The sequence below is a fragment of the Amphiprion ocellaris genome, chromosome 19, assembly GCF_022539595.1.
Source record: "Amphiprion ocellaris isolate individual 3 ecotype Okinawa chromosome 19, ASM2253959v1, whole genome shotgun sequence".
NCBI lineage: Eukaryota > Metazoa > Chordata > Actinopteri > Pomacentridae > Amphiprion > Amphiprion ocellaris.
In genome coordinates, this window is record NC_072784.1 from 7042155 (window position 1) to 7068112 (window position 25958).

Consider the following 25958-nt stretch of genomic DNA (forward strand, 5'->3'; position numbering starts at 1 on the left):
TTTTGCTCATCTTACACTTCTTAATATAGTCTTGTTTAATATATACATTTGATTTTTTATTGTTATTTTAGCTTGTTATCAATGCACCGTCCAGTGGCGGCTATGTATATTTTTGTAATGCCCTCATGTATGATGACAGTAAAGCTATTCTATTCTATCACAAAGGTTAATAGAGAAACATAGATGTAAACTGTGCATCCTAACTCCTGTCACACCTGTTTTCTCTCACTCATCGTGTATCCAGGAATGTCACCTCTCGATGTGAAATGTAATAATCCATCTTCTTTCAGTCTCTTTGCCTGCACTGTATTTCCTATATTACACACCTTCAACCATTTACTACACAAAGATCACATAAACCAAACACTGTCATGTATTGTTTTATTAGAAAACATCCAAATGAACACAGAAATTGAGACAACGAAACACGTCAAACAAAAAGGAAAAGACAAAAATAAAAGTAACAATTATAATGCTAGCAAAACCTGCAGCTTGCCGTCTAAGCACTGCTTTCTCCTCTGTGGACTTTTACCAACCAGGAAATCTAAACCGATGGAAGTATTTTCAGTACTGCTAGATTTGGGTTGACCTGGAAGACAGAGTTCGAGGACTTTCTAATAGTATGCTTGTGTTTTAAAATCAGCAACGAATTTCAATGTGCTAAAAAAAAAAAAAAAAAAAAGTATATCCTAAAATGCCAAGCTAAATGTTTAAATGAGGGATTTACTTCTTCAATAAAATACAAAACGTTGTCCTATGACAGATTCTCCCTCTGACTGTTTCTGACCCATACAAAACAATAACAATGACACAACTGCCCCCCCCAAAAGCATTTATAGTCATATCACATAACCATTAAATAAGATAATCAGAGCACAGAAACAGGAATGAAAGAAGTGCTGTGCCATGTGAGTCAACAATTACCAATAAAAAGATTTCACAAAGATACACAAAGTCCTCCGTCTTTCCTACATGACGACATGATAAAATTATTTTTTTACATAACATCAAGGCCATTTTTGCTTTGAGAGCTTTACTCATAGTTGGACATCACTTCCAAGAAATAACATTCTTCACTTTTATCAGACCATTTTTACCTAGATAGACCTTAAAGTGATACGCCAGCAAACATCTTTTGACTCTCTAACACCCACCTGCCTGCAGGCTTGAAAGGTGGCTTTTACAGGCAGAAAGGTGGAATATTCCACAGAAAACTTTTAGGAGCAGATTGGTGCTCTTTTCCTGTCATTACAATGAGCCAACATGTATTCAAAGCAACTACAAGTACTGTTTTTTGAAGCCACCATTCAAGGCTATATAGCAGGTGTTTGGTGATTTCATAGTTTTTGGTGTAAAACTTCAAGGTTGAGAAGTTGACCTCGCTCTCCAAACATTACATTACAGCTCTGATTGTTCTCAGGGTGCCTTCTCTCAAATAATAATTAAGAACTTTGTCTTTAATCTACGTCTGTCTATTTGCTTATGTACAACCTATATACAATCACATTATGTGTTCAAGCGCAAGTCATTTATATATGCATCTTGTGTTTGTCTACAGACATTTTTAAAAGCACATCAGCTCATGCCTGCTTCGCTCTGTTATTTAGATATTTCCCAAACAATTTGCCCTGCTTTTCATCTAATTCCTAAACTGCTGTGTTGCTGACTTGTACAGTTAAAGTTAAGCAGGTCGGCACGATTTTATTAGAATGATGCTGAATCGAAGCATCACTTGGTCAATTATTTTAAATTCTCGGTAGGTGACGCAGTGCACAAGTATCCTATTTTGCTCCGCGGTAAAACGCTGGCATTGTACAGTATTTGAGGTAGATAAGAGGAGACACTACTCAGCACTGTATGGTTAAAAGCAAGCGGCATCCTACTCTTGAATACTGCAAAGCCCTTAATTGAAGCTTGCAAATTAAATGAGACCGTTACAGTGTGCCAATAATGATTGTACAGCTCGGTATCCTACAGCTAATCAATGCACTGCTCCGTTGCATTAATTTAAACAGCTATTAAGAGTAATGGTCCCTTTTCCCTTCGGGCCTGTTTAACCTGATTTTCCTGGTTGTGTAGTTTTGTTGGAAATGAGGCAGCAGAGTACCACTGACGACCACAAGGTGGGGTGATTGTGCCGCAAAAACGCAAGTAAGTATTAAAGGAGCAAATATGTAGCTTTGAGCAGTGTGTGAACTTGTATACGCAGGACTTCGAAGCAAAGTCTTTATATTTCCATCCTTTGATCAGTGTGAAGAGCTGTCAATGGTAAAATTACATGTTGGTGGATGAGTAGCCTCATTAATATCTCTCTGTGTGTGAGAGCAAACTGCACAGATCATTGTGTGTTGTGTTCAGGAAGCAGCGATGGTGGTGCCTCCGCTGAGGCGCAGTAGGATCTGCTGACAGTCCTGCAAGGATCGACGGTCTCCCACCCGCTCCAGGGTTCGCTTGGCCTCAGCCAGCAGACGAGCTCGGTGTCCAGGCGGGGTCAGCAGAGGCATGGGCAGGTGGCGGCAGGCGAGCAGGATGGCGTGAGCCCTCTCCCTCTCACCTAGAACACACTCTCCATCTGACAGGGAGAGGACGAAAAGAAGCAGATTAGTGACTCCTGCCTGAGTGTGTGATTAGCATCCGTATGAGGACTCTCAGCTGTTACATCCTACCAGTTCTGATGTACGGATGTGAATCTTGGAACATAAATAATAAAATGTCAAACAAAATCACTGCAGCAGAGATGTGGTTCTACAGACACATGCTGCGTATATCTGATAGAATAACCAATGAAGAGGTTTTAAAAATATTAAACACAAATTATATGCTGCTGAACAAAATTAGGAAATGGCAAGCAACATTTTTTGGACACATCTTAAGGAAGGAGATCCTGGAATATATCATTACAACTGGAAAAATGAATGGGAAGAGAGGATGAGGCAGACAGAGAATGAAAATGATAGACCGACTGACATCATGGCTACACATGGAACGGGCAACAGTCACAATTTAGAGAGCAAAAGATCAGATTAGATGGAGAGAAATGATCACCTGCACTGAATGGCATGGCACTTGATTGATTGCCTTAGTGTGTGTGTACTTACACAGTCCCTCCAGGAATTTGCAATCGCAACAATTCATGCAAATTCAACCAATCTACGTAAATTCTGCGCAACCTTTCAATTTCGTCCAATCACTGCAACTCTTCTGCAACTTTGGCCAGCCTCCCGTGAGTTCCACCAATCATAGCAGTCCCCAGCGCAAACGTAATGCAGGTACGTCACCAAATTCACTTTCTTGTTTATGGTTTGAAGATCCAGACATGTCCCATTCTAATGTCTCTCATTTACCAACAAAAATTACTGCTAAAGACCGTGAAAAACAACTCTCTGATGTTCTTCACAAAAGCGGAGGTAAACTGTTTTGCAGCCGTGCAATATTGTGGTGGAATAGAAACAAAAATCATCGATTGATGGAGAATGGCTGAAACTAGCAGACCACAGAGCAGACAAATCACCATGACAGAAACTGTTGCATCCAGATCTGTTGCAGCACTGAAAGAATGAAGGTAAGTTAGATTAATTAATTGAAACCGTGAGCATGTGTGTGAACACGTGTGTGCCAGGATGTGAAATTAACTTTTTAAGCCACTGACAGATTCGTCCAAATATGATTCATTCAATATGTAAATTATCATTTTGTGCCTTAAATCTACCAAACACTTCATGTTAAACCAGTATCTGGCTGCTGCTAATTCCCCACCGTGGTGTGCCAGCTTTTGTAAAATGTGTTAAAGAATTAGTTTAGGAATAAATACTGTCAATTAAAATGTTGAAACATGTTCTAAAAGCTGAAAAAAAATGCAACTTTTTAGCAACTGTCACTGTGTCCTGCAATTTCATCACAACAAATATGCTTAAAACATCACATTTTTTTTAGAAAAGCTGCAGCAAATTCAGGCATTTTAGGCAGCAAGCATCAAAAGCCAGTGAAATCCTGCAGGGACTGCTTAGACATGCGTTGCTGTAGTATTTTAATTTTGTCGTTGGGAGCTAAGAACATGCAGAATCTGATTTTAACCAGCTACTAAAGTTGAAGATACACTCTGAGTTGTTGTGTGCAGCTGTGAGTCTGTAGTGATGCAGATTCTGTCAGTGAGTTGGAGTCTTGCCTACCGGTTGTGTAGGAGCTGTGTGTCCGGCGTCGGAGGTTGTGCTCCAGCAGCTGGTGTGTCCTTGTGGGACTGGCTCCAGCCATCAGCCTCACTGTGGTCTCATGAAGGAACACCTGGGGGAAAAACACACAAGAACCTCAATCACTGTCATCACGGAGTATTTAATACACTGAGTAGCTGAACGATATATAGCAGTGATGTCAAACATGCGGCCCGCGGGCTACAAGTGGCCCGCCAGAGGGTCCAGTCTGGCCCACGAGATGAATTTGTAAAGTGCAGAAATTACAGAGAAGACATCAACTGCAATTTGTAAATTTGTTAAAGTATAAATTTAAAATAATTTCTGGACCATGACAAGTTGTTTTGATCATAAAGTAAAATACCTGATTCTGCACTGTTCTTTTGTCATTTTGTGTCTCATTTTTGTAATATTTGTTTTTTTTTGTCTGAATTTTGTCATTTGTCTTGAGTTTTTGTCATTTTGTGTTTCTTTTTTGTCTCGCTCGTGTTTTTTGTCGTATTCTTATGATTTTGTGTTTTTCTTGCCAAAAATACTAATAAAATCTAAGTATTTGAAAAAAGAGAGGTTAATGTTAACTGTTTAATGAGAAATTATTGTGATGGAAACCTGTCTTTTCTGCATCCTCACCAAATTTCATGGCAATAGAATTCTATTTTTGGAGGTATTGAACCCTAAATGAGGCTTCTCAGGTAAGACTTTCTCAAAAACAAAAAGTGTGGAAAAAAATTACATTCTGAAAATTCAGGAAAAAGTATAATAGAGTTTAGTTTTTGGCTCTAAATAACACTGGATGGATGGATGGATGGATGGATGGATGGATGGATGGATGGATGGATGGATGGATGGATGGATGGATGGATGGATGGATGGATCTGTACCTTGTGTTGTGCCTGTCTGTAGCACTGTGTGAGCTTTCTGAGTGCACTGAGGTCCCTCTGGAAACCAGCCAACTGGGATCCAGGAGCTGGTCCAGGTTCTCCATTAGTGCTGCCTCCCCGTTGCCATAAACTGGTCCTCAAGGTTAGGAGAAGATCACAGACCAGCAGCTCAACCCCCTTGGAAGATAAAAACAGAGCTGTTGGGTATGCATAAATATCAAGGAGGATTAACTTGACATTGCAGGTGATGTATGCTTTTAAGCATGTAGAAGCTTTTTTCATGCGTTTGGCAGCAGAGGTATGATTCAGATTTGACAATCACAACCCATCACCTCCAACTAACCACCACGATTACAATTGCACCTTACCCAATGCGCATGCCAGAAAGCAAACGTAAAACTTGCAGTGATACTCAGTGCTGTTGAATGTTAGGTGTCGGGGTGTGTAGCGGGTGCGTGCAGATCGGGGAGGCCTCTGTACTGCACTGCAGACACATTGCACTGGACTTCAGGATCATGCAATGCAACTACAATGCACCACAGCCACCTCCTGCCACCCACACTGTGCACGCACGCACACACACACGCACGCACACACACACACACACGCACGCACGCACACACACACACACACACACACACACACAGCCCCACGTCAGCCTGTCCTCCCCTGACTGAGCATGCAGTGTGTGTGAATGTATCTACACAGAGTTCAGCAACTTCAGTGAGTCAGGGGAATTTGAAACAGAACACGCACTTTTATGTTTGTATATAATGTATGTCTGAGACAGCTGATGCCCTAACAAACCCTCTAAGCCAGGGGTGTCAAATATGCGGCCCGCGGGCCGCATATTTGACACCCCTGGCTTGGTGGGCCAATCCGGCCCACTGGAAGACTTGGTAAAGTGTAAAACAACAGAAAAGACACTAACTGGAAATTGTAAATTTGTAAAACTAGAAATTTAAAATAATTTCTAAACCATAAAGTTGTTTTGATCATAAATGAAAATATTAGATTGCTTATTGTTCTTGTCATTTTGTGTCTCATTTTTGTCATTTTGTTTCTTTTGTCATTTTGTGTCTCATTGTTGTCATTTTGTTTCTTTTGTCATTTTGTGTCTCATTTTTGTCTCCTTTGTCTCATGTTTTTAATCGTTTTGTTTCCTTTTTGTCTCGCTTGTTTTTTGTTATTTTGTGTTTTGTTTTATTAATTTTTGTCATTTTGTGTAATTTTTTTGTCTCATTTTTCATGGTTGTCCATTTTTTGTCACTTTGTAACTTTTTTGTCCAATATTTTGTCTCTTTTTTGTTTTGTTCCATGTCATTTGACTCATTTTTTGTCTTGTTTTTTGTCTTTTTTTTGTCAGACTTTGGTTGTTTTGATCATTAAGTAAAATACTGTATCATTCAGTTCCAGATACATGGGACTGAATATTTTGTTCCTTTGTAGACACTCTGTGATCTGGAAGTTGTAATGTGTAAATGATGAACTGAGCCATAATATTGCTGAAATTGCACTTATTTTTCTGAAGAAATTTCAGTTTGTTCATAATGTTTAATAAAAAGATAATTCATTAAATGGGAATATTTTCAGAATTTACTTTTTTTTGCACTAAAACAAAGTAAAAATTTGGAGTTGTGGTTATTTATAGGTTGTTATGCTGTGATTTTACTGGTCCGACCCACTGAAGATCAAACTGGGCTGAATATGGCCCCTGAACTAAAATGAGTTTGACATTCCTGATGTAACCAGACATTATAGCAGCTCCCAAGCAGAGTAGTGCCTGTCTTTGGAGAGTTGTAAATAAACTCTTTGTCCTCTACCTTGTTCAGCCAGTTCCCAGACTGTGCGAGTGGCACTGAGATGCTGGAGCGAAGGTAGCTGCTGGCTCTGTCACAGTGGGAAAGACAGCTTACTGCCCCCTCTCCTTTCAGAGGGGACAGACTCATCTGGACCACCTTGCAGAGAAGCAGCACAGCCTTGGGCAGAGGGTGACTGAAACAGAGAGAGGGACAGTGGGAATGGAACAGTGACATTTTGAAACTTTTCCTCAACTTATTTTAGAACTTTGAATTGAAACCGAGAATGAATGATCTTCACTTTGTTTTCTGTGGTGAAATAACTCTCACACAGTAACTGCAGATTCATGTGAAGGTGTGTGATTCCCACCTGTTAAAGTTCACACTGCAAAACAGATTACCTTGTGCAACAGTTTTCCAAAGACTGTTCAATAAAGCAGCTATTACACCTTAACTGAATCAGCTTAACCGTCATTGTTCAAGACAACAAGAACCATACCTTATCAAGATTTTCTTTCTTTTTCATTGTGTTAATCACTTGCAGAAACATGCATTGTGAGAGGGTTCATTTCACTCACTCAAGAATGTGCAGAGCTCTCGGCATTCGCTCTGCCTCTGCCAGAAGCGACCTCACCGCGGCATCATCGCCCTGCAGCCAATGAACAGCGGCCTTCAGGACCAAAGCCCACCAACGACTCACTGGGTCTCCCACTGGCAGCAAAAAAAAAAAGAAAAAAGGAGGGAGATAATGTAGAAAACTGTAAGTCTGCAAGTGTAATTGGTGATTTTCCAACAAAACAAGTTAATCCCAAGAGCTATCAGGTATCAGTGTACCGCTGGAGCAAAGCAAATCCCTTTAGTTGGACTGTAATGATTCCGATAGCTCAGCTGGTTAATCCTAACTGAGGAGACAGTGTCTCTGTTCACAGCTGGCACTAACACACGTCATGGTGATCTGATCACCTGAGATGTGTTGAGGAGGCACTGGGATCCTAACAGTCAGAACATATTCAGAGGTGCTCTTCACTGCTTATAGCTGCATTCTTTCAGCAGTGTATAGGTCAGAGGTGTCAAACGTGCAGAAAAGACATTAACTGCAGATTGTAAATTTGTAAAACTATACATTTAAAATGATTTCTACACCATGACATGTTGCATTGATCATAAAGTGAAATACTAGATTGTTCTTTTGTCATTTTGTATCTCATTTTTGAAATATTTTGTCGTTTTTGTAGTTTTTTTTGTCTTTCTTTGTCTGATTTCTGTCGTTTGTCTCATCTTTTTGATGTTTTGTTTACCGTTTTGTGTTTCCTTTTTGTCTTGTGTTTTTTTGTTTTATTTTTGTTATTTTGTTTCGCTTTATTCATTGTTTTGAACATTGTTTTTGTCGTTTTGTGTTTTTTGGTGTTGCTTGTGCTGTCAATTTTTCGTCATTTTGTTTCTTGCTTTTGTCATTTTTTGTCTTGTTTATGTTGTTTTGTGTACTTTTTGTGTCGTTTGTCCATGTTTTTGTCGCTTTGTAACTTTTGTCAATTTTTTTTGTCTCTTTTTTTTGTTTCGTGTCCTTTGTTTCATTTTGTTTCTCGCTTTTGTCGTTTTGTGTTTTGTTCTTGTTATTTTGTCTCATTTTTGTAGTGTTTTATCTTGTTTTTGTCATTTGTCAATTTTTGTCTCGCATGTGTCATTTGTGTAATTTTTTGTCTTGTTTGTCTTAAGTTTTTTGTCATTTTGTTTCTCGTTTTGGTCATTTTGTTTCTTGCTTTTGTCATTTTGTGTCTCATTTTTGTATTTTGTCTTGTCTGTTGTTTTTTGTCTGACTTTTGTTGTTTAGATCATAAAGTAAAATGCTATATCGGTCAGTTTGAGATACCTGTGACTATATGTTTTGTTCGTTTGTAGACACTCTGGGATGTGGAAGTTGTAATGTGTAAATGACAAACTGAGGCATAATGTTGTTGAAACTGAATTTGTTTGTCTTAACAAATTTCAGGTTGTTCATCATGTTTTGTAAAAAGATAATTGCTTAAATGTGAACATTTTGCACTAAAACAAAGGAGCAATGTGGAGTTGTGGTTATTTATAGGTTGTTTGCTGTGATTTTACTGATCTGGCCCAATGGAGATGAAGTTGGGCTGAACGTGGCCCCTGAACTAAAATGAGTTTGACACCCCTGGTATAGGTGAATGTGGATGTGAATGTACCAGCTATACTCTTGGACCACCTACTTAACTGACATCACCTGTGTAAGCTGAAGAATGTACTCCTTTTCATTCTCAAATAATTTAATATGAAACTTCTGTCTGTCTATAGAGATGAGTTTTGAGTGCGCAAAACAGCCTGGGTGATTTTGTTTGCCTGGAACACTTCAAGGAAGACTCCTGGTGTGTACCGCTTTGATTTCTTCTTGTTCTTGTATTTCCTGGTAACTCTATTAGGCACAGAACGTGCATTGCTGCCGCCTACAAGTGAGAACAACACTGGATTTAGTCTTTCTGGGGTGTGGTTCTGCTCAGCAGTCGGGGATGAGGGTGGTTTAGGGACCAGTACCAGGTCAAGCTGACGGCACACGTGTAATTCATTGCCTCATCTGTCTCTCCCTGGAGCTGTCATTCTGAGACAAACCACACCACAAGTTACAGGGCGCCAACAATATGTAGCCTCTGCTGGGAGAGTATGTTTTGGTTTTTTTGCAGCGAGAAACTGAGTGCACTCTGGCAGAAACCATTTAAGTTCTATGTGTGGTTTATGGCAGTAATAAAGTCTGTGCTTCAAGCTTTCATCACGTGTGTGTGCATTTGTGCGTTAGTCTGTGCTGAGGAGAACCTGCAGCAGCTGCTAAATGAAAAATGATGTGTGTTTATTAGCATATAAAGTGGGGAATTAAAGTGTAATCATGTGGAAATGCATGCAAATACCAGGTGTGAACTGATGTACTTAGAGAAGTCCACTTGTGTGTACTTGTGAAAATGCATGTAAATTCCAGGAGTGAACAGAGCCGGTTGTGATTCATGCTTTTTTTTTTTTTTTTTTTTGTAAACGGGCAGGGTTGTTGCTCTTCATCCTGTTCATACCTGGAATGGTGGTGTGATTGGGTGGAGTCGAGAAAGGAGGAGGAGGGGAAGGAGAGTCCTCTGTGCAGCTGTTCAACAACTGAAGGAACTCCAGGGCGCTGGAAAACTCCCTGAAATGGTAACAGCAAGAAAACTAAATAAGAAACGATAGCACGGCTGAACAATCAAATGATTTCAAGTCAAGTCAATCAGCTAATTACAACGGCAGCAATTTAGAATATACAAGGTGTGGCTGTTAAATAATGAGACTAATGCTGTAATCTAATGTTTGAGCAGATTCAAATGTTCACGGGCTGTTTATGCTGTCTATTGATCCACTGACATTAGTCTCAATATTTAATGGCCACACATACATTTTGCAGCAAATTTGACTATTGGTTTAAACTGTTCTGTCAGTTGTTTCAATAATTCATGCCAACCTCCCGCCATGCATTTGATGTATTAATGCTCAGTTACATTTTAAATGTATTACACTGTGAATGCTAAACTGCAGCTTGACTTTTAATAAAAGGTAAATCAGATTACAATATCTGTCAGAAAAAATAAAATGACATTATTGCCCGAAATCGTTTAGGTCTAGTTTACAGATGTAAAGCAAATCGTTAATTCAAACCAACAGTTTGACCAGTCGGACAGTTAAGAGCTTGAGCTTCTTGGTAGCGTAACGTTGATGCTGTCCCAGCATTACCCGGACTCATTCTTGCATTTGTCTGCATCGGAATCGCTCTGCGGCTGGATGAGGGTGTGAACGGCTCTCTCCAAAAGTTTCCTGCAGAAGCAGCGATGGAGCTGGGCAATGGGGTCAGCTAAGAGAAGATCAAGAGGAAAACGGATAAATCAAAGCACACACGGTATATTTTTGAATGACAAAGTCTTTTATTGTTCCCTTTAAACCGAGTAAACAACTGGTTTAATTAAAACTTTAGCGTATATTCACAGCTTACCTGGTTCTCTCTGAGAGGTGTACACTCCATCGCTGCTCTCCGACTTCACCGACCAATCGCAGCTCAGGAAGAACTGCCTGCCCAGTGGAGTGAAGAGCCAGCGCAGGCAGTCGGGGATCGGCTTGGTCTCTGATTGGTTGGCTACACTCTCCGCACAACCCAACAGGTAAGCCTGGGAGACAGAAGAAAAGATACTCATGATGGAGTTTGGATTTAAAAGTATGAGAAAAAAGTGATGATGGGACTAAAGCGAGAGACGTACAGGCAGACAGGAGAGATGGTGACCCAGCACAGTGCGCAGGGCCGTTGCCGCGGTGACATAAATCTGGGCAAGCTGTGCGGGGGCCATCTTCCCTTGGGCGCTCTCGCTGAGGTTGACGGCACTCAGAGACAGAGACAACGCCCACAGGCTGCTCCGCTGAGGCAGTTTTCCTACAGAGAGAACAGATATTGTATCACTATGCTCAAACCTTCCTGGCATGTCAAAGTGTACGCAAGATAGAAAACTGACCTGTTGCTATTAATGGAATATCATTGTACAGTCACTTAGTATACAACATCAGTCCATTTTTATCCTCAACGCTCACCTGTCAGTTGCAATTGGCTCAGCCGGTGGTAAACCAGCGCAGCATCCTTTGCGCTCGTCCTCGCCTCCTCGCCCTCGTGCTTTCCTCCGACTTGGTGAACCAGCCAGCCCAGGGGAGTCGGACGATGCAGGCAGTAGCGAATCAAATTCCAAGAGAGCGAGCAGACCAAATCCAGAGTGGTTGAGGGAAGAGCTCTTGTCAAGACAGACAGGCAAGTTTCTAAGCTGGCCATTGCTGCCGTGTAATCTCCCTGCAGGAGGGAAGTAGAGAACTGTTCAGCGTTCAGCACAGACCGACACAAGAGAGAAGTTGTGTAAGGTCACGACTTAGATATGAAAATGATTTGAGCAAACGCTAAAAATAAAACCAGGCAGGGAACAGGCGGGCTAAACTGAGACATCAAAACGGTGAGAATCAAAGCAAAGCTGTGTGAAGTGCTCTTCAACGGGTGGAAAAAAAAATCTAATCTAAATCTCCAAGCCCGTCCCAAATTGGAGAAAAGAATGAGCGCATCCAAAATTCACATCACATGAAATGCGTCAAGTGTGATAATTTCTTTCTATATTTGGAAACGCTACCTCATTCTTTTCTCAGAAGCTTCCCTAATAAACGAGCATCACAAGCAGTGTTCTTGGTTTGTTTAAGATGTCTTAGAAAGCCAGTCCTCCTGATCCCAGGTCGTTACTCACCCTGTTGAGATGCAGATCTGCTTGTTTTCGGTGCCTCCAGAAGGACACGGATTTTGGTGAGTGGAGGGGAGTGACGGGCTCCCACAGGTACAGCACCCTGACACAGCCCCACACTGCTCCCACCCCACTCAGCACCCACACCATCACCCACGGCAACAGACACCGCAGCCAAGATGCTGTAGGATGAGAAGAAATGAAACATGAGATAAAGTCATTGTGCATTTCAGAATACAGGGGGTCCTCGACTTACGTTGGAGTCCCGTTCCTACCGATCTACGCAAATCCATTTTTGCCGTAAGCTGTAACTGTAGTGAAAATATTAAAAAAAAGGCGCTATGTGCATCACGTTATGAGCAGTTCTTCGGAAAAGTCATGAATACTAATGATTTTCATGCATGTATGAGTCATTTTACAAGAAGATAACAGAATATTGTAACGGACTGATATTGTTGTTGATGTTTCAATGTTTATTGTTCAGTTCCAGATTAACCCAATGTCAGTGTACGTGCCATGTTTAGTTAGCTAATGCCATGTCTGATTGGCTGAGAGTCAGCAGTAGTGTGTGTGTGTGTGTGTGTGTTGGTCCGTGCCGTGCCAAATTTTGGAGCTATAGTTACGGGGTTTTTGTAGTTATTTTGGCGTTGGCTACAGCCCACAGTATCCTATGTGAAGGTTCAATAAACCACCAGAGAACCAGATAAAGTCTCACTCATTCATCACAGAGAGTCTCTACAATATGTTGCACTCTTTTTACAACTTGACCGATGTTCGTCGGTGTTTCGCTCTGTTCCGAGCGTTTTATTATATCTAATTTCACTTCCATGGAGATGACTTTCCTTTTCTTCAAAGCACTGCCATCAGAAGAGTCTGATTGATGCTTGGGAGCCATAATGAAGGGAAAAAAAGTCAGCGAATGTAGTGCAATCGAAGGTGGCGTACAATCGGAGAATGTAAACAAAGCTGTCTTATAGTGCCATGTGACGATGTATTCGTCCACTCCGCTCGTCAGCTAGTTCCACATAACCAGTTCCAATGTAACAACAAAATGCCGTAGGCCAATGACGTCGTAAACTGAGGACCCTCCGTACTCCACAACCAAATTACGACAAATACATGACAGACTGGACAACCTGTGTTTTAGATATTCTTTTGAACTTGGAGCAGGAACTCACCAAAGTCCTGTGTGTGACTTGGGAACCAGAAAAGTGTTCTAGCTGGGCCATGGCCTGTAGACAGGCTGGGGCTTCCTGAGGCCTCCGAGCCCAACAAAGAAGGCAGAGGGTTTAGGGACAGGCAGAAGAACGTCAGAGCACAGAGGAGCAGTCGAGAACGATCCATCACTCCAACGGAGGAGGGAGAGTCCGGTTCAATCTTCATCTAAGAGACAACAAGAAATACAGGTTCACAATAATTAATAGGATGTAGGATTGTAGAACTGTAATATGCAGACATGCTATTCATTAAACTGAAGTCAAACTCTATATACAGTGAGACAACAGAAAAGATTAAAGAACTAGAGAGGGAAATTGAATTAAATGTAACTAAAGTATCTGAACATTTTTCTCAACTGTGATATCAGGCACTTTGTAGGCATAAGTTTCAGTTGCATGACAGCTATAATAAAAAAAAGTCCATAATTCCACGTGTATAATATAAACTAACTCTTGTGTAGGCTGGGAAAGGCCTGGGAAAATATTAGCCAGACAAGTGCAAGAGAAGAATTCTCAAACTAAATTTTCATTGAAGAGATTGATGACCTCAACTGCTATTTAAGAGAGATATTTCAATAATACTGTATAAAGTCATACATCAATTGCACCTTGCATTAATACCCAGAGGGAGCAGGAACTGGTCTTTTCTTACATCGATAAACCAAAGCTACATCCTAATCACATAGAGAAGTCATTGTCACTTATAACTGAGGATGAAATAAGGACAGCTGTCTCACTAATGAAAAGTAGGAAATCACCAGTGTATGATGGATTTTCTGTGGAATATTATAAAAAAATATGAGATATTTGTGCTCCAGTTCTGCAAAAAAGTTCACCAGGAAACTCCTGATAGCAGTCATATGCCAGCAACATGTAATGAAGCCTCAATATCTTTAATTCCACAGAAGGATGGAGATAAAACAGACCCATGTCATTTAAGACCTGTAACTCTGCTCAATCTGAGCTGCAAAATATGACCAAAAGAGCTGGCTTTAAGAGAGCAGAATAAAGCTGATGCATCTTTATGAGTGTTACCTGGTCATGGTCCAGTAAGGGGCTGCCGGGCTCCGAGTCGACGCAGTAAGGAGAGAACTGGTGAGGGGAACCAGAACCGGAATCTGAGGCTGGAGGCGACATCATCACTACCTCCTGTTTGAGCTCTACATCTTCAGATATTGCCACTTGCTCTGGGATGGAGAGAAACTCTAGTTGTAATCTCAAGTTGTGATGAATTCTGATCTGCATAGAAGTTTAACGACTGTGGAGCACTTACTGTTCTTCTGGTTGGCCATCTTCAGTGCCAGGTTCTCCTGTCGTAGTTTGTGGTTGACCTGTTGCAGGTACTTTATGTGGTCGATGGCCTTCCTCAACACTCCTGACTTATGCATCTGAGAAGAAACACATAAAGGACGATGTGTGAGGATCCTATTACTGTCACAGTCATTAATGAATTCACATTATTCAGTGTAAAAGTTTTTCTTTTCCAGTATTAAAATCGTTTACCTTTGCGTCACTTCCCATGACCAGATCTCTGAGCTCCATAATCTTGTCATTGATGGAGGACCGATATCGCTTCTCAATGATGTTGTGGGTCGTCCTCCTCTCGCCCTCCTTCACTACACCTCCTGGTCCGACTACTCCTGCTGTCACCTGGCTCTGCTCCATGCCTGGTCTGACTCCGTTTGGACAGTGAGAAGAGCCTGGCTGGAGCTGTTTGATCGGCAGCTTGTCTCCTCCTCCCATTACAACAGGGACGGTGGTGAGGATGTTGCTGCTCATCAGCGTCTACAGACAGACGATCGATTTAGGGTGAATATTAACAGTGTGGTTGCCTTTTAACATATCAAATAGTAACATAAAACCTTTAATCCATGATGCATACCGGGACTTGTAGAGCTGTGTTCTGGATGGGCGTGGTCAGCGTGGTGATCCCGGTGGGGCTCTGCATGGTAGACAGCACCTGTGTTCCATCTGGTTTGAGCGTTGTGAGAACCAACGAGTCTGTCTTCAGAATCTGAGGCTGCTGGACCAGAACCTGAGGAAAAGTCATCCAAATGATTCATCTAAGACTTTTCTAGCTTCCTTAAAACAACAAAGCATGTTTGTACTCAGATCAGCTCGTTTCATCCTCTGCATCTACATCAATGTGAAGAAATTATGCATTATTAGGTAACTTTTATTGCTAGATATCAGTTACTGGTAATAATTTTGGCTGCTTACGAATCTGAGGCTACTTACAGGTACTTGTTGCACCTGCTGTTGCACAGTGTGGACTGTGGTGGGTGCTGTGGAGAGAGTCTGGATGGTTTGACCTGTTGGGGTCAGAACACGCTGGTGCTGAATGGTCACTGGTTGGAGCTGTGGTGATGTCATGATGCTCTGCATCTGTGGCTGGAGGACTGAAGGGATGATGGACAAAATGATGCACAATTCACAAGTTACAGTCAAAATACACTTCTGTCTTAACATATATTTTTAAAACGAGTATACTGCTGCATCAACAAATGACTATCAAGAAACACTGTAATGAACTGTATGATAAATTTACAAATAAGTGCAATACCAGTCAAAAGTTTGGAAACACCTTCTCATTCAGTGGTTTTTATTGAATTATTTTATGCATTGCAGATTAATACTGAAGACATCAAAACTATAAAAACACGCATATGGAATTATGTTGTAAACAAAAAAAGTGTTAATCTTCAGTGTTTATCTGCAATGTAGAAAATAATTAGTGCTGTGAAACGATTGAAAATTTTAATCTGATTAATCACAGGGCTGCTGTAGATTATTTCGATTATTACGATTAAATATCATTCATTTTTAATCTATATTAATCGCGTTTCATTTTGCATGCACACTCAAGAAAGAAGGGAAGACAGATAGATAGATAGATAGATTTCAAATTTCCCACCGAGACGGCCAACGTGTGCAACGGTTAGTCTACTTGGACAAACTGCCCGAAATGCATTTCCAGAGACATTTCAGGGATTTCCAGTCATTCTGCACTGCAGATGGGTAAATTGCATTAAATGTTTTAATCAGATTAATCAGGATGATGGATTAATCTGCATTAACGCGCTAATTTTGACAGTCCTAAAAATAAAACAAATAAATAAAAACCAATGAATGAGAATGTGTCCAAGTGTTCCACTGGTAGTATACAAATCGCATGTATTCCCTCAAATTGTGTACATTTAAATCAAAAACCCTCCTGTCCTTCTCTTTACTGACCTTGGAATCCAGGAGCAGGGCTCTGATGGCAGATGACGGGGTTCTGGATGAAGCGTGACTGTCCACCGTTGGAGGCGATCATCACCGTTTGAGCCGCCTGCGTCTGGATGGGCAGGGGCGTCTGGCTGTGGGTCTGAACCAGAGTGTGTACAGGGAAGCTCTGGGTCTGCATGGGAATCCCCTGGGTGTGCATCTGCATTTCAATAAAACATGAATAGAGTACTATTTTAGAATTCATGTCTCCTCAGAGATGACTGTTTAAGTTTAATGCAACATAAAACGTTTTTTCTGTCTTTTCGTTTGACCGCTTTAGGATGAGGGTATTTCAATCAAGACAGTGAACTACGTCTGTCACTTTGACAGCTTTGCTATAGTTTTGCTGAGGCATGCAGAAGTGTTTGTAGGGATGCTGAGCTGGATATTATGTTTTACTGTGTGTCAGTACAAAATTTTTTCTTAGGTCAGCAGAGGCTTTTCAGTGTAAATCACAGAATAACGCAAAAAGAAATACACATTTTCTCCCCAATGGACAGTTAAATTTCATTTTGGGGACCAGGCCTCTTGAAAACACCCTAATATTCAAGAGTGCAGCACTATTCCATCACAGCGCCAGTGACGAAAAAATAGTTTGAAAAGAGTCAGGTTTGTACAAGATTAAACCGAGTGATTTCATCCACATCCAAGTAAGTTTTCTACACCTATTATGAGCGGAGTGTATTTTTAAATGTGAAGACCACAGTCAATCGTTCTTGTGTAGTGGTTAGAAGCTTGAATCAACGGAATGGCTAGCTCACTGGTTCAGTATTTCCAGCCTGCACCTACACCCTGATCATCAGGTGTGTCTCAGTCAGACTTCTACTTCTCTGCCTCCTCTTTCCTCAGTTTTAGTTGAGGAATGCACAACAGCTAAATAGCTAGACTGACAGAATGAGTCATTGTCAAACACAGTTCTTGCTCCTGCTGTCAGATGGTTGGTACCTGGATGGTGGGCTGGGCCGTCTGCTGGGGCTGCGGCTGGATGGGTTGGACCAACTGAGGCCGTGGCTGCAGGAGAGGAGGGCTGCGGGTCACCTGCTGCTGCACTGAGGAGGTGGTGGTGGGTGAGGGCGTCTGCACAGGAGTGAGGGGAGGAGTGAGGGGCACAGACTGGGGGGACAGCGTCTGGGAGGAGGCGAGGCTAACGCTGGAGCTCTGGTAGGCAGCAGCTGTGGGTGTCTGGGGAGTCTGATGAGTCTGAGGGGTTTGAAGGGCCGGTTTTGGGGTGGAGTTGGTGCCAGCGCTCTGCAGAGAGCCTGATGTGTTCATCTGGTCCTCAAACAAGTCTGGGAAGTCGCCCACCTGGTTGCTGACAAACTGCAGCATCTCTGAGAAGACAAAGAAACAAAAAGAACATTGAAACAAGTCTGGATTTGACTAAACATGACTAAATAACTTCATATGAAGGGGTAATGTTGCTTCACTGCAGATCTGGCGAAGATGTGTGAACAGAGTTTATTGATAGCAGATGAGACAAGAAACTCCAGGAGAATTTCAAGGCCTGACCTTGAAATGGCACATCTAGACAGGCACAGCTACTGTTGTGGTTATAAATCAGTAAAAAGCAGCCTTCAAACAGATAGCCTTGAAAAAAGGTTTGGTAACATTTACCGATTGCCTCAAAAGAGAGTGGGGGAAGTAAAAGAGCACTTTGATAAAAAATCTGGCAGCTCTGACAGTCTGGACAGACAGATGGATGAATGCCACTACTGCGATGAAAAATATTCACTGCAATCATATTGTTAAGCTCTAGTGTACTATATACAAAGCCCCCCCTAAATGCATTCAATAACAACTACAATAGAATAGAATAGAATAGAATAGAATAGAATAGAATAGAATAGAATGTGCTTTATTGTCATTATACAGTGTACAGCGAGATTGGAGAGCTTCTCCTTTTCAGTGCAAACATAGCAGAAGGTGCAAGATAAAAGTCTTAAAAATCTTAAAGTAGTGCAAACAGTCTCTATTTACTACTATACAATATAAATGTCACAAACGATAAAAATCTTAAAAAATATATGAGAATTGTAAAGAAAAGACAAGAAAAAGAAAGAAAAATATGTATTGCACTGTAAAAAAGTGTGTTGCACACTTTGAAATGATTGTATTGCACGGGGTGAGTGGATATGAGGTGGTATACATAACCTAAAGTGAATATTGAGGTAGTATAGAGCAGCAGCAGCAGCAGAGACAGTGGTGTATATTGCACGTTTTACATTATATTGTTGGCTGGGTTGTTACATATGAGAGTTCAGGGTGGTGATGGCTCTCGGAAAGAAGCTGTTTTTTAGTCTGTTTGTCCTCGCTTTAATGCATCTGTAACGCCTCCCAGAGGGCAACAGATCAAAAAGCTGAGAACTGGGATGTGAACTGTCCTTGATGATGTTCTGAGCTCTGCTGAGGCACCGGGTGGAGTAGATGTCCATGAGGCAGGAGAGAGGACTACCATTATTTTCTGCCTATGAAGGGTGATCAAAACGTTCTGATACTGTTGTGTTTGGAACACGCAATGGTCACGGTACACACATTTTTGTGACCACTAGTAGTCGCCTGTCCAAACTGGAGCAGAGAGAAAACATGACTTTCTGAATCACTCAGCATCCAGGATGAGTCTACCTTCATGTGGGTGATCATCACTGGTGACAAGAGGTGAGTCTGCAGCTGCAACTGAGAGAAGATCAAGTTGTTTTCACAGTGGAAGAGCCCATAGTTCCAAAACCTTCTAACAATCACGCAGTGCAAATGACCTGAACCATGGCACAATGCCACGTGGTTCCTCAAATGAGAACACAATCACCACTCTCCATCCACCCTACTTTCTAGATTTGGCCCCCTGTGACTCCTTCCTCTTCCCCAAAATTAAATTTAAGTTGCAGAGTTATCATTTTCACATCGTTTAGGTCATCGAAGATAGTAGCTTACAAAACAAGAGTTTCAGGGAGCATGGGGGCATTGCAGAAGTGCTAGAAGCACTTTATCACCGATTAAGCAAAATACTTCAACAGGGAGGGCTGCCAAATTTAAATCAAAAACAGGTTTATAATTTTATAGGCACAGTTATTTTGCCAACTTTGCTTTCTTCACAGCTATGAGAGGAAACCAGTCTGCCAAAGTCCTTGTGGTCCATCAGTGGGGACAAAACATGTCCTTCATGATCCTTCAGGCCTTTGGAACTGCAAGACTTTTGACAGCAGATTTACGGAGGTCATGTAGAAGCGTCCCTGACTAATCTGTCACTGATAGCGCATATTGCCTGAGCTGTCAGGGTCAGCGAAGTAAAGCCCAGCCTGTAGCCTTGAACTTAGTCCTACTGTAGGAAAGTAAGAGCAGAATCCAACGCAGAGTACATTTATCTACAGAATAACATTAGACCACTGATGAGACCCCTGGTTATTATGCAGATCAAGACACTTAGAGTGCATTTAAGACATTTTTTGGAGTGTGGGTTTTGGAGTGTGTCATCAATTTTTTCCAAAATAAAAGACTGAAATATCTAGTTTACATTTAGTAAGTGTTTAGACCCTTCTGTTAGCACTAGGTTAAAGCACCTTTATCAGTAATGTTAGCCTCTAGTTCCACCAGGTTCCCAGAGTGAAAACTGCAGAAAAGGTCTTCAATTAGGACTGCTCTATATTTTCCTCCATCCATCTTTGTCAGTTTCTACTGCAGAAAAACGTCCACACAGCATGATGCTGCCGCCACCGTGTTTGACTACAGGGAGGATATTAAAGAGTTGATGCTCACTCCCTGGGTTCTTCCACACACTCGCACTGTTGCCAAATAGTTCCATCTTAGCTTTAACAGATCAGAAGATTTTGTTTCTGGTGGGCTAAGAGTCATTCAGGCGCCTTTTTGTAAAATCCCTGCAGGCTTGTTTGTGCCTTTTAGTGAGGAATGGCTTCCATCTGGTCACTTTTCCATAACGGTGGAGGGCAGCACTGATGGTTGTACTTTTATGAGATTCTCTCACCTAAACAAAGGAACTATTAGTCATGGTGACCATTTAGTTTCTAGCTACCAGACTGAGCAAGGCTCAGGTCAGGTTCCCAGTTACTCAGTTCAGTTGGGCGGCCAGACTGCTGATGTTTCCAAACACCTTCCATCTGAGAACAATGGAGGCTACTATAGACATTTTCTCATGTCTTTCGTCAATCTACAAACAATTCTCTGGGCTTCATGGCTTGGTATTCATTCTGAGATATGCCATCATATAGACAGGTGTGTGCTTTTCTTAATTACATCTGATAAACTCGGTTTGGCATAGCAGAAGCATCTAAAGGGCCACTTAATAAGCACGATACAACAGAGCTTGACTGCAAGAGTCTTAACAAAGAGTCTAAATATTTATATAAATGGAATATTTCAGTGTTTCATCCATCCATCCATCCATTATCTATACACCGCTTAATCCTCACTAGGGTTGCGGGGGGGGGCTGGAGTCTATCCCAGCTGACTCAGGTGAAGGCAGGGGACACCCTAGACAGGTCGCCAGTCTGTCGCAGGGCTACATATATAGACAAACAAGCACTCACACATTCACACCTACGGGCAATTTAGAATAATCAATTAACCTCAGCATATTTTTGGACTGTGGGAGGAAGCCGGAGTACCCGGAGAGAACCCACGCATGCATAGGGAGAACATGCAAACTCCATGCAGAAAGATCCCGGGAAAGCCGGGACGCGAACCAGGGACCTTCTTGCTGCAAGGCGAAAGTGCTAACCACTACGCCACTGTGCAGCCCTCAGTGTTTCATTATTGATAAATTAAACATTCCAAAAACCCGTGTTTAGATTCGTGACTATATGAATTGAATCCACTACAGCATGAGTCTGAAAGATAACAAAATGTTGAAAATGTAAAAAGATCTTAAAACACTGAAAGCAGCCATCAAGTTAACAGTAAACTTTGCTTGGTTTGCATGTCAAATGTTTTCAAGACACTACTTTGTGGCATCACAATGATTGACTGCAGTCGCCATGCATTCATTAGAGGGTTAGTAGCTGTCAGCCACAAACACTGCCATTTGGTAACACAATATTATGATAACACGTCTACTCAAAATCACAGTGCAGTGAGGGACAAGTTACAACATACGTTAGTCATCTTTTATCTATTTGTCTACGATCGTTGCCTTCTTTACATTCTATTTTAGAAATTAAAATGCTTCACATTCTGTACTATTGCAATGAAGTTAATGCTTTCTTTTTTGTGAACTGGCTTTTAAAATGTTTAAACCACACGGTATATCTGCAGGAGGCATTATATTTTACAGTAATAATGAATGTAAACCTTAAACAGATGCAACACAAAATGTCAGACATATAAAGCCGAAAGCTAAGTTTGTACAGAAATAAAAGTTACAAAAATGTCAACAATTTTCAATTCTCATTTTCTCAGCACAGGAAGCCAACATCCTGTCAGCTCTGTCTGTTACCAGTTGTTATATTTTATCATTGTGTAATCAATGAAGCAATAAAGGTTCATCTTCAGTGTAAGCAAGGAAAGCCAACTTCCCATCAACTCACATTAAGCCTTGAAATACAGCAAGTTATCACAATAGAGATGTCGTTATCTGCAGGTATCGAGGGTCACAAAAAAAACAAATGACAGGAGAAGGACAGTATTTCCTTGTATTGTCTAAATGTTGTATGCTCTGTTGGCACTAAGATGCTAGTTGTAATAGAAGATGCAATTTTTAACTAAGCAGCACTAGGGCTGAAAATATGGGAAAAATATTTTACAGATATTGCAATAACAGTTTCAGTTCAACATTCAATATTCAGTTTGGAATCGATGTAAAACATGTGAATGAGCCTTACGACAAGAGGAACCATCAAAAGTGGTCAGCATGAATTTGCAGAATCATTGACAACGGTTTAAAATGTGAGTCAGATGTGCAGCAAAATGCTATTAAACAACAAGACTGGGCACAAACCATAGCATGCATGCCTGATCATGCAGAATACATTGATCAATGGGCAGCAGGAACAAGTTAAAATAAATGAAACCTGAAAAACCCGTCATTTATGTCATTATTTAATAGCTACACCTCCTATATCCTAACTTGCAGCTATTGTTATTTGCATACTTTCAAATTGCAGTTTGAAATTGATTAATCTTTCACCCATAATGCAAACATTAACTGGCCTTTCTCATCAGGCGCTTTTACCTGCCCGTCACATACGCTTGCATACTTCCTGTACGCTGACACACTAGACTAGATCGTGCGCTTGTTCACCTCCACAGGGGGAAGACTATTAGTGGCAAGCAGGACAAAGCCTCTCTGAGCCCCCAAAGCCTCAGACAAGCGAACACAAAGGGTAAATCCATCAAAGGGGGACAGTTTCCTCGGCTGCGGAGAGCAAAGAAAATAGCTTATATAACAAGATCTGCAGTTGCTAAGCGAATAATTGAGAGAGAAAGAATGTTCGAGATGAATATATGGTCAATGCATCACATGCCTTTACTCACTCAACAAAATTAATGTGGCTAGTCTGAAGAAAAACAGTCAAATATGTTTTGATTTTAAATAAATTATGATATAAAAGAGGATGTTATGCCCTTAAATATACATAATGAAAGCAGAAACCCCAAATCTCTCAAAAAAAATTTGTATACAATATAGATTTTTCTGCAGTTGGAAGCTCTCCTTTATAGAAAAATGTGTTTATCCATTAGCTGTGGGCAAATCGGAGGCTGAGTGAAGCAAAAATCAAGTGTGGACTGTTTGTGCTGCAGCTAGTCTGTGAATTCATCAGTCAAACCTCAGTTGTCATTTCTCTTTCACACAAACTGTACAGTCCCCTCTTTTGACACAGTGATTAAGTGGGATTACGTAACTATGACTGGGGGCGAGCTGCCTGCTCATCCTGTCTAAAGACCCCATTTGAGAGGAGAATTAACACCTGAGGCCAAAGACAGGTAGAGTTTCAGAGAGGTGTCAAAGGTATGAGTGCATCATCTCTAGTGATGTTTGTTACATAGTCTTGTTAAGATCCACGGTGGCAAGCAGACAAAAAGAAGAGTAATGTCCTAAAACCCACACACACAGACACACACGCACCAGTCCATCAATCCGGTTTGGTAACTTAGCATTCAGTAAAATTCCATCCTAATGGAAATCTGGTGACTCTGCGCTGGCCAGTGTTACACCAAAAGCCCCATCCTTTCACTGCGTGCCAAAGGCTGAAACTTGTTTTGATAAAAGGGAGACTGGATCAAGGATGCTGTTTGTTTGCTGGGTTTGAGCCTGGATCCATAGAGATGTTGTCCTACAAACATTGCTCAATTATTTCTGCAGACCAAGCTTGGAAATAAGGCCTCAAATATGAATTATTTTCAGCGTTGATCAGTGTTTCTTAAAGCCCAAGATGACATCCACATACAAATCATTTTTGCCACAACCCAGATAAACACTGAAAACCCAAAAAGAAACTGTTTACTGTTATAGTGGAGGAGAGAAACCACAAAGTATTCACATTTAAGAAGATGCGATCTCAGATAAGACTCAATTAACTATCAGTATAGTTGGTAGTCAGTTTAATAGTTGACAACTAATCAATTAATTACTGCTCAAAAAGATGCTGAGGTTAGAGACAAGCTACCCTTCATTCAATCCACAAAAAGCAACTTTATATAAAAGCCATACATTGTTTCTAAACTGCTTATCTAATAACTCTTGGCCTACAATGATAACACAGTCATCTGGATGAGCAAGTTACACTCATGTGTCTCCCTTCACTGTCTGCGTTACTCAGCTTCCTGATAAATGACACCTTACTGATACCTACCTCAGCTGCAAATAACATCACCCATTTATTTTTACACTCGGGCCTAGCTTTTTGTAGAGACAGAGAGAGCTGGTAATACCTAAAACTAAAAATGTAAATTAAGTCGAAAGTATTCCACTGTGCAAATAAAGTGTGGGGACTGAACGATTTTGGTCGTTTTGTGCCTCATATTCTTCATTTTGAGTCATCTTAGAGGGTTTGTGTCTCATTTTTGTATTTTTTTTTGTCTGATTTTTTTCATTTTGTGTCTTGTTTTTGTCATTTTGTCCCTTGTTTTTGTGGTTTTGTGTCTTCTGGGAACACTTCTAGGTAAACACCACATTTTTCATTTGTGTTGGGCTTCCATACAAAACAGACTCACCCTATTTCTGGAGCAGAACCACTAGATTCTGACACTTTCACACATAAAGACATCAGCCACAGCTTCAATTCAGATTCATAATCTGAATCCTTTTTTTTTTTAGCATGCCAGGCATTTACATAGAAGGAATTTGACTTGATGTTTGGTGCCTAATAGTACTCACTGACATTTAAAACACTTTTTATAAAGTGGAAGTCAAATAAACATTAATTTCGACAAGACAAGTAAGAAGCACTTGTTGCAAATCCATGGTATTATAAAGTAAACAAAATATTCACAATATAATTTTAAGAGATTGTTTTTATTTGTACAGACTGTGAACAAATGTGCAAATTATTTGCATGTAAAACACAATCTCACAGTATGTGGTTCAGACACTACATTCTTGAATATAGTATTCAGTTCTCTATTTGCCCTACACATAAAACACTAACATTTGAACATTCTTTACATAGAACAGTTTCTATTTTTCTTATTGCTTATTTTTATTTACTGCACATTTTTGCTTATTTACCTGTATTTCTGGTGGTGGGAACTGCACTCTTACCCTCAAGGATTAATAAAGTATTTCTATTCTATTGTGTATTCTACAATAATAACCAAATTGGCTTACATTTTATCATTTGAATCTCACTAACATAACAGGGCCTTTAAGAGTAAGAACTGTTGCCTTCCTTTTAAAATCAGGTGTACATTTTGGAAAGTAAACTTTGTGTTGAGCAGCTTCACATTAATCATGCAGAGCTTCCTCCACTCAGCACATAAAGGAGAGGAAACAGGCCAAAACTTAGGAAAGAACAACAACGACAACAACACTGCTACTCACCGTCTATGTCTCCTAAGGTGAATTCGTCCCCTAATTCCGCTAAAGTCGGGTCCATGTTGTCCATAGAGGAGATGTATTCTCCGCTGTCCATCCTGCCTGTCAGCGGCTCGCCTCCCCGGCTGTCACCGGACGCTCGTAGGAGGAACGAAACAAGAGCCGCAGGGCTCCTCTGAGGTGTCCGGCAACGCTTACAACACGCTTATCTCACCGCCAAACGTCTCCTGTAACCAAAACAACCGTAAAACAACACGAGAGCCTCCGGAGAGGCGGCCGTCTACGCCGTTAAACTCATTCACACCGATTTATGTTGGACGCGACGCCATCTTGTTTTACGCT

At 41.0% G+C, this 25958-nt stretch overlaps 1 protein-coding gene across 1 annotated transcript; it reads right to left on the reverse strand.

Annotated features, from left to right (window-relative positions):
* Positions 1 to 364: 364 nt before the first annotated feature.
* On the reverse strand, positions 365 to 25958 carry srebf2 (sterol regulatory element binding transcription factor 2). Its single transcript, XM_023293082.3, has 20 exons — positions 25623 to 25958; positions 17582 to 17967; positions 16604 to 16796; positions 15608 to 15768; positions 15252 to 15404; positions 14873 to 15154; positions 14643 to 14757; positions 14405 to 14556; positions 13331 to 13535; positions 12159 to 12334; positions 11470 to 11719; positions 11145 to 11314; positions 10883 to 11054; positions 10627 to 10744; positions 9939 to 10048; positions 7446 to 7578; positions 6892 to 7063; positions 5069 to 5245; positions 4170 to 4281; positions 365 to 2572 (listed from the first exon to the last, which is right to left on the reverse strand). The coding sequence occupies exons 1-20, from the start codon at positions 25711 to 25713 to the stop codon at positions 2355 to 2357; spliced, it is 3546 nt and encodes a 1181-aa protein (XP_023148850.2). The 5' UTR covers positions 25714 to 25958; the 3' UTR covers positions 365 to 2354.

What these genes read in the sequence shown, in the direction of transcription:
- srebf2 (XM_023293082.3), bottom strand. Translation starts at nt 25,713, where the DNA reads ATGGACAGCGGAGAATACATCTCCTCTATGGACAACATGGACCCGACT. An exon ending in GATGGCCAACCAGAAGAACA is followed by an intron (nt 14,557 to 14,642) that starts GTAAGTGCTCCA and finishes TCTCCATCCCAG; the next exon opens with AGCAAGTGGCAATATCTGAA. An exon ending in CACCTCTCAGAGAGAACCAG is followed by an intron (nt 10,745 to 10,882) that starts GTAAGCTGTGAA and finishes ATCTTCTCTTAG; the next exon opens with CTGACCCCATTGCCCAGCTC.